Source organism: Zootoca vivipara, chromosome 11 (genome assembly GCF_965207765.1).
Source record: "Zootoca vivipara chromosome 11, rZooViv2.hap1.1, whole genome shotgun sequence".
NCBI classification, from domain to species: Eukaryota; Metazoa; Chordata; class Lepidosauria; order Squamata; family Lacertidae; genus Zootoca; species Zootoca vivipara.
The window spans coordinates 26,439,038-26,448,357 of record NC_142594.1 but is presented as its reverse complement, the minus strand read 5'-3'; the positions used below and the strand labels follow the sequence as shown (position 1 = coordinate 26,448,357).

The following is a 9,320-nucleotide window of genomic DNA, read 5'->3' as shown; positions in this document are numbered from 1 at the left end:
AAACCCTTCAAAGAAACCAACAAGCAATAAAAGAGACAGTAGGCATTAAAAGCATAGCATCAGTCAAATGCTTGGGCAAATTAAACTGTTTCCATTTTGCACCAAAAAGGTTAAAATGTGGGATATATGAATCTGGGAGGGTATTTACGGTGAGAACTTAGGCATTCATTGCCAAAAGCAGAGGGAAGGTGTCGTGTACAGGATTATATATATACCTAAAAGGCCAAATTGTATGTGAGTATGCACTGAGATGTGTACAGATAAGAATTCTGGAATATAGGTCTAGGATTAGACAAAATATTGTGGATGTACTCTTGATGCAAAACTACATCAAATATGTCCATACAATTTCTATTTGGATATTCATATGTAGACTTCTCCCTTAGAAATTTTGGAGTCATTGAAGAGGGGCTCGAAGGCTGCAAGGCATACAAACAGCAGTTTTGAAAAGCAGGTGTCCCCCATCTCCCGCACCTCGAAAAGAAGACAAAATAGGGACAATGTTTTACTAGCAACACATAGCAGGAAAAGTACAGATCATGCTTGGTAAATATGGCCAAATTAGAACATACAGGGTCTTTAGCAACAAATGTCTGACTTCATAATTGTATTAGAAATGGATCATATTGAAATGCATATCGAAATATATTTCAGAGTTTTAGAAGTACATAGTGAAGTGATTCAAAGTATTGCAAGAGACATCTTGCGCCGTCCTGTAATATGCCAATTCTCTTTGTTTTAAATAAAGTCTTAATGGGTATTAGCTACACCCATCATCCATGCATATTTACATATCTAATCTTGCACAAAGAATCATTCATCTTCACCTCCATAGGACTATGTATAGCAGTTACATTTGTTAGTGCTATATTAAGCAGTAAGCTCATTATGCCCAGAGGAATTACATCTCATGCCAAGGCAATTTGAGTAAATGGAACCAAACCTTAATAAAAAAATCTAGTCTAAAAGGAATGTTTTAAGCTGCAGCACACTTAAGGGTAAATATTGACTTAAGTAACATTCCACTTTTCTTCCTCTTCAGACCTTGTTACCTTTTGATGATCCTTGGACGAAACCTGCACTTTATTAGTCTGTTAAACATGAGTGACAAGACTGATACAATGTGAATATTTGCTGTATTGTATTGCAATTTGCATTCCATAGAATTCAAATTACAATACAATGAAATGAAGTGAAAGAAGCAATAAAAATACAATTTTAAATTGATGTGAATGTTTAATGCAAACATGCCATGGGCCACTTGAATGAAGCTTGTGGACCAAAGGTGGTCTATGGACCCCTGTTTGGGAGCTCCTGGCTTATTTTATTATTAAGTCATGTCATTGATTAGTTTGAAACATGTAGGCATTATAGTTGTATCTATTTCTAAAGTTGCTTCAGGTAACGTAATTCCAGGTATGACGAAGAGATTGAACATGATATTGTTGAGGTGTTATCCTTAACTGATTGTCCTTCAGGTTAAAATCCCTGCGTCATATTGTTTTGATGGATCTTCAATTCAAAGATAAAATGAATTGCTGTCTTTTACTGAGTCATCTTGCTCATTACTGCCTACACGGACCGGCTCTCTGGGATTCCAGATAGATAGATGTCTTACCCAGTCCTTCCTAGAAAAAAACCCAATACACTAGCCTTGAGAATACTTCAAGAGTCGAGATTACCAAATTATTTGAAGAACATTCTGAGTTTAACATACTAAATATCTCTTAGTCCTAAAGTGATGTTGATTACATTTTTAATGAAAAATTTAACTCAGGTACCTTTGGTAGACATGATTTTTTCACATGACTGAATTTTTGTGTTAATTATTCACATTGCAAGTCACTTCCCTCTCACCTGTTCTTCCGTGTTATTGTTACTGATTACTAAAGATGATTCCCCCCCTAAGAAGTAGAATACAAACAATTTATCGGTGGGGGGGTTGATCTCCACATGAGTATCTTGTTCTTTGGATAAGATAGAGACTTTGATCCCTCTGCAGGCAACACATGGAGATGAAGGTATGTGAGCTGCCTGCTATACATTGCAAGTATCAATCATTTTTGAAAGAGTGACAGCTTTCTGGAAAAGACCGTTTGGGATTGGGATAGCATCAAAAAGATAGTTGCATGCAACAATGAAAGAATGTAAATGCAAACTTGAGCACCAAACAAGACTCTATTGCAAGCTAAATCTTGCATTCCCCAGCCCTTGGACAGATTTCATCAGAACAATTAAGGGTTTGTCTGCACACATGATTTCCTACCAGCTAACATTTTCAAATGCCCTTGTAGTCTCAGTTAAGCAGGTTTCATTGCATGTTTATTAATGAAGTAGGAATTCTAATCTGTGTGACTATAAATATTTACTGTATGTATATATGTACCTTTCTATGATTGTTTCCCAGCTGGATAAATGAGCATCCACTTATCAAGGCTTTTGTCTTTTAATTATTTAATGTGTAGATCACCTTGAGATAGTGGTTTAGAAGGCAATTAATAATTGTCATAATAATACCTTTCTGTCTACCTAGGAGTATCAGACCCCAAAGTGGTCAGTTTCAGGGTCTGCAGGGATATTGGCTGTCAGTTTCAACAGAATATTTGTTTTATTAATAATAATAACAACAATAAAACCTCCCTTAAATCATTTATACATCCACAAAATAGAGGCTGATACTGAAGAGGTCAGATTATTTTTCTTTTCCATAGGTATGTCAGCAAAAATTAATCAGCAAAATATGGTTAATGCTGTTTGTAGGCAGAAGTTGAAATAAACTTGGAAATGCCATGGAGGTGAAAAACTGTGACTCTTAAGCTCACACAGCTGGTGTTTAACAACAAATACTATGACAGGCTCATCATGTTCCAGCTTATGTGTTAAATATTTAGATTTCTTTCTAACTTTTCCCAAAGGCTCAAAGTGATTTGTAATATATCCCTATCTCATATTACAGCCTCCTATACCTTTGCTAGGAAGATAAGCTAAGAAATACAGCAGGCCTGGGTCTTTTGCTGAGGCATAACCAAAGCAGATGACACACTTTAACAAAACTGCAATTGCTGTAAAAATGCTGGGGGGAGGAGGTCGTCACCTTGTGAATGGTTGGGCTGAGATTTAAAAATGGACCTTCACTGTCCAAATGCTCTACCTATCATATGGCAGGAATTCTACGTTACTATGCAATTATCTATGACAGCAGGGTCACATGTTCAAGCGATAGCTGAAGTTCTCACGTGACAGACATTAATGTGTGAACCTAGTCTTGGGCATCAACAACCCTCTTTTTGCAATCAACAGCAGCATTTCCTATACTTGAGTTACTCCTCCTTGGCAATGGAGTCAGTGACGTCAACCGAGAGAGCATAAATGCTCCTTTCATCCCAATACACACACACAGAGAGAGAGAGAGAGAGAGAGAGAGAGAGAGAGAGAGTCACAACAGATAGGATTCTGATTAACTCTGAAACCAACCATTGCACCGTCCCAGGAATATGATCCAAACAGGAAACACAGACCAGTTACATCAAGACAAGTGGCATATAGCCACATCATTCTGGCCCCATATAGAAAATCAGAAGCACATCCTTAGGCAATTTGTGGTAGGAACTTTGCACAAACAAAACTCAGTAGTCTTCTCAGAACCTGGGTGTTATCTCTGCATTTGGGCTCAGACATAGACACCCACAATTGCTGATTTCATCTTCAATTCCTTGAGATTTGGAAAAAAAAATCCAGATCTGCATACAAGCACAATGACATGTACACAATCCTTCTCCCAGAGCTAGCTTGCCTTGGGCCCCCCAAATGAATCTGTTAATATGGGGCTTCATATGCTTTGTGACTATTTATGGAGACTTAAATAATATGATAAGAATTTAGGTAGCCTAATAATGTCACATTATAGTATAATCGAAAAACACAGACAATCTTGTTTCTGCATGCTTGTTTCAAGCTGCGTTGTTGCAACATACTCCTGTCTGAAATGATTCTGGTGAGCTGGATAACCCAACTGGTTCAAGCCACAGCTTTTTGATGGCTATATAAGGCAACTAGTCCGCACTGTTCTATGTTGCCCAACCTTTTCGATACCATGTCCTTTTAAAGATCTTTATCATTATTGTCAAAGCGGGAAATGAGCAAGGGATGACCTCGTGTATCTGAAAGACTATCTTACTTCATCCCTTTGTACAGAAGCTGTGCTGGGATGCAGAAGAAGATGGAACCCAGATTCCAGCTTGTCAAGACTAGTGCCAGAGTATTCTTAGAAGTAGAGTTTTGGCTGCAAAATGGAAGAATATTTCCACTTTAAGAGGATGTTGCTAAACCAAGCCATTTTGGCACGCTTCTTCTAGGGAACTGGATTTTTAAAAATAACACTATTGGTGTTCTCTCAATGCATTTCCACACATTAGGCTTAAGTGTAAAACCTACATTGACCAGACTACCCATTCATATTATAAATACCTCTAGGCTACATTAACAATGATCAGACATAACGTAAATACGAGAAAGTCAAAGACTATTTCAGTCTTACACATATGAAAACACTCTGGGATATAAAGTCTATAATCTTGAAGCCATTTACTCTGCAATAGTAGTACTGAAATTAACTGGACCATTTCCAACCCAATTGGTTTGACAATCAAACATTTCAAGGACTGGTTTGCAACCAGAGATACATCAGTTGACTAGCTACCTTTGAACTAAGAATGGCATAATGCTACTTTACTTCCTCTTAAAGGAATGAATTCCAACTCTCAAAATGTATCACCTCACAAGTGATCTCAAATTTGCCAGCTCTCTCTCCCCTTTAAGAAGTTTGCCATTTGTTTCAATCGAAGATAGTCCACATCCTTCGACCATTTACCGTACTGTGTTTCACAGAGCGATCTGAAGCACATTCATTCATAAGTAAGTTCAATGGGATTTACTCCAAAGTAAAAAAAAATAGGATTGCAAACTTGGCCTAGTTTCTCTGCTGATTTATTGGTCTCCATCACACATTGGACTAGTTCACAAATCACAATGACCACAGGTACAAGCTGTCTCCACACACGTACAAATGTTTGTGTGAAAGGATAATAATAATAATGTACCGTACACTTGTTGTACACTTGTTGATTTCTACAGTTCTACTATTTGTATACGCAGATAGCTTATACATATGTTAAAATGTAACAACTGTTACGTTCCATAACAACTCATTCAATGTAATGCATGAGAACCCTCTTAATTGCATGAGTGCCTCACTCCAATTAGTAGCAGTAATTCCACGCAGCTAGAATTCTATGCATTGGTGTGGATGTCTGAACTGATGAAGCATATATAGATAGTTGTTGTTTGTGTGTATACTTCTATTAGATCATGACTTCTAATCCCATTTGGGTGCAGGCCTAAACATAAACATTGTTTCCTATTAATTATATGAAGTACCCTTTCAATGACTAATGGATGAAAGGAGCTACTGTACTACTGTGTTTCTATAGTGTTTGTCCAAGAAAGTTAGAGAGGGCTGTTGTGCTCAGGTTCTGCTTTTGGGCTTCCCATAGGCCATTGTGAGAACAGTACCCTTGGCTAGATGCACCACAGGCCTGATCCAACAGGCTCATATTATGTTTTTAGCTTTTCCAACACAGACACAAAGCTAACTGGTCTGTAAAAGTGTAGCTGCTCTCTGTCCTGCTTCCACTTCCTGCCTGGACTCCTCCAGCCTTCATGTATTTGTAAGGTGGTTTGGTTTTCTAAACCTATCCTGGTTTCGCTTACTACCAGTCCGCAGCCCTTCTCTTGTCATTATTACCTACAATGCAGGATTACCTACATCTTGGAGGTTTTTAAACCTTCCTTGGAGGTTTTTAAACAGAGGTTGGATGGCCGTCTGTCATGGATGCTTTAGCTGAGATTACTGCATTTCATGAGGTTGGACTGGATGACCCTTGGGTCCCCTCCAACTCTCGGATTCTATGAAATAAATTAATAAATTTATTTGTAATAATTATTAAAATGAAATAATCCACTTAGGTACTATATTGTGGTGTGCTGTAACCACAGAGGTTATATAACCCTATAGGTCATGAACTCTTTTGTAGTTCCTAGATGTGGCCAGATTTAATCCATACGTCCATCAAATGTAGTTCATTATCTCAGCTTTTCTCTCCTTGTAGTTACGGCAAAGACCTCAAAAACATAAATGCACCTTAAAAAGATGGAGGCAGATAACTGATTTCTCAAGTGCCAAAGAGTGTTGTAGACCCCTTTGATTCCTCTCCTTTAAGTTTGCATTGGTATTATTTGATCTGTAACATGATGTCAGCACAAGACTATAACACATATCTCATTACCCTGTATAGCATTCGTTTAAAACAGTGACAGTAGGATCTGTCCTAGGAAACAATTATTTGTGTTTATTCAGTTAGCTCCGGTTCAGTCCTATCCATCTTTACTCTGCAGAAAATAAATTCAGAATTGTATACGTACTACAAGTGTCTGATGGAAGCACCACCGTGTGTGGGGGTTTCTTTAAGGTACTACAAGAATCTTTGTTGACTTGTTAGAGCTGTGCTTCCCTAAAATCACATAAAATAACGCTATGTTTGAAGGGGTGTGAAGCTATGGGGAAAAGCAATCTTTTAAAATTAATGGAGTTCCTTCAAATAGCATTCACTCAGCAAATAATCTCTATGGATGTTCTTTTTATATGGTCATGAAGCAACTGTGCAGGACTGGGGTGCTTCATGTGTTGACAACTGCACCCCACGCCTATCTACTGTCTGGCTGTTAAACCAAGAAGGTTGGTGGTTCGAGCCCATCTAGGGATGTCTGTGGCAGGATTCCTGTATTGCAGATTTGTACTACGGTAGATGACTCTGAGGGTTTCTTCCAACTCTAAAAAAAAAAAAAATCTATGAAATGTTCTATGACAGACTGCAATTTCTGATATTGCACCGAAGTACTACTGCTCGATACCTATTTTGACTTTTATACTTACTGTCCAGATTAAACGTTGTGTTTTATGGATTGCATTTTCTTTGGATTATGGTCTAAGCAGCTCTGGGGAATTTCTCTTTTTAAAAGAGAGAGCGAGAGCGAGCGCTGACCAAATCCACTTCTAATACTGCCTGCCAATGCAGGTGAGCCATGCGGGCGGGGAGCCACTTTCCTGCAGCAACTTCTTTCCAGTGCTCACAGCACTTCAGGCCAACCATTTCCCAGTCTGATTCGCACGTGCGCGTTCGGAAAACTGCGTGAAGAGGGAAAAAAGAAGAATCTTTCTCTCGCTCGCTCTCTCCACCCTCAATCTGATCGCGTCGGTTGTTTGTTATGGTGGGGTCTACTGTCCTTCCCGCAAGCGCGGCAAAGTTGTTCTGATGTGTGGCCACCCTCTCCTCCTGCGGCCCAGAACCCCGTGGCATCGGGGAAACCGCCGGAGGAGGAGGAGGCCCTGCTGCCTGCTTCTGCTTCTCCTTCTCTCCCATCCATCCGCCGTGCCTGCTCGCTTCCCCCGTCTGACCTTCCCAACATGGCGCCGCGCCGCCCCCTTGACGCCGACGACGCCCACAGGGGCCTCCTCCGTGGGCGGCGGCGGGGCGGGCCCGGGGGAGAGAGAGCGCAGGCTTGGCTGGCTGGCTCGCGGGGTGGCTTTTGAGACTGGAAGAGCCGTTGCTGCTATAGCCGAGAGAGAGAGGGAGGGGAAAACAGAATAGCGAGGCCTTCTGGCTGACACTGAGGGAGGACAACCAACGACGACGACGACAGCGGCGTTCGCTGAGGTGAAGCGAGGCTTCGCTTCCCGCCTCGCTCCTGAGGAGGAGGAGGAGGAGAGACGGCGACTGAGGGCAGCTGCCCGGGAAGCCGCAGCAGCCGCCTCCGCACCTGTCTCGCACTCCCGCCGGCCAGACGGAGAGAGAGAGAAAGAGGGAGGAGGAGGAGGGCGGCCGTAGTGGGTGTAGCCGGCGCCGAGCACCTGGCCCCGTCCCCCGCAGCCGCAGCCGCTCCTCCTCCTCCTGCCGCCGCCGCCTCCTCTCTCGCCCGCCAGCCCGCCTTCCTCTCTCCCTCCGTCGGCCGCCTCTCAGGGGAGTCCGCGCCGCGGCGGCAGGAGTGGCATCAGGGCAAGCAGCAGCAGGGCGAACAACAACAGTGTCAAGGCAGGCCGGGAAGCTGCGGGCGGAGCCGTTTCGCCGGGAGAGGAATATTCTTTCTCTCTCTCTCTCTCACACACACACACAGAGACACCCACAAGGTCCCTTCTTAAGCCGCCGCTGACATAGTTGCTGAGAGGTTTCTGCTTCTCAAGCCGAGGGGGGGGGGGCGGTGGTTGTTTCGGGCGGCGGTGCAGAAGTAACGAGGGGCTGCCGCTCTCTGCCGCAGGAGCCGGAGGAGAGGAGCTGGAGCCTCGGCCAGGGGGGGCAGGATGAACCCCAGTGTCACCTACGCCAGCCGCAAGCGGCGGAAACCCGTGCAGAAAATGTAAGTGGGTCGTGTGGGTGGGGTAGGGTGGGGTGGATGTTCCTGGAGAGCAAAAAAGGGTGCCTTTTTTCTCTCCATGCTGAGGTCTGGATTTCCCCTTCCCGCTCCCCTTTGCAAAGCTGTCGCCTCTTTACTCTCTCTCTCTCTCTCCACACACACACACACACCCTCTGCACAGCTCTCCTCCAATTAACCCCGATGCCCTTTTCCCTGTAACCTTGTGCATTGCCTTGCTGCGAGCGCATCGCCTCTAAACCCTCGTAGTGCCCGCACTGCAACTTTTTGTATTTTTGTCCCCCTCCCCTCTCCCTTGTAAGGTTATGCTTTGCTATTGTGTTCCGGCAGTTTCTTCAGCTTGTGCTGATTTTCTCTATCTATCCTATTATCATCATTATTATTTCTAAACAAGGTACCCTGGGATAACTCTTAAACATGTGCAAAGGGATTTGGTGGCCCGAGTTAACCATTTGCGCAATCTGTGTCATCCCTCCTTTAGTTGCTCTGGTAGAAACGCATCTAGTGACTCCCCCAGATGTTTGTAAATAATTTGTAAAGGTCTAAAGAAGCCTCTTGTTCTCCGGTTGAAAGGTTTAAGTCTTAAGTTTAAGGCAATGCTCATTATTTTATTTTGATCATCTTGGAAAAACTGGGCTGGGATTTGGAATGGGGACTGTTCTGGAGCTTGTTCTAAATTTGTGGTGACAGGCTGTGGTTTAGGAAGGGAAAGGCATTCTGCACATGCACAGAGGCAGCTTAGAGCTACATATATTTCAGCAGTTGTGCTATTGGAAATGGATTCCTGGGCTGACTTGCAGTAAAATTAAGCCTTGATTCAGGGCCCTATTTTTGTC

At 42.7% G+C, this 9,320-nt stretch overlaps 1 protein-coding gene and 1 long non-coding RNA gene across 3 annotated transcripts in view; one reads left to right on the top strand and one right to left on the bottom strand.

Annotated features, from left to right (window-relative positions):
* Positions 1–283: 283 nt before the first annotated feature.
* Positions 284–7,518, bottom strand: LOC148684236 (uncharacterized). The gene is made up of 2 exons (XR_015946367.1): positions 6,992–7,518; positions 284–474 (listed from the first exon to the last, which is right to left on the bottom strand). It is a non-coding gene; the product is annotated as an uncharacterized LOC148684236 (long non-coding RNA).
* Positions 7,519–7,627: 109 nt separating this feature from the next.
* The window catches only part of AHR (aryl hydrocarbon receptor), a 48,283-nt gene continuing 46,590 nt past the window's right edge, over positions 7,628–9,320 (top strand). The window contains exons 1-2 of one of the 2 annotated variants that reach the window (XM_088653973.1): positions 7,628–7,772; positions 8,371–8,469. In XM_088653973.1, the coding sequence (XP_088510099.1) occupies positions 8,414–8,469 (56 nt within the window). In that variant the 5' untranslated portion in view covers positions 7,628–7,772; positions 8,371–8,413. Of the gene's footprint in view, positions 7,773–7,993; positions 8,470–9,320 lie in introns of those variants that run through there. The other variant, XM_035128917.3, reaches the window with a different exon arrangement.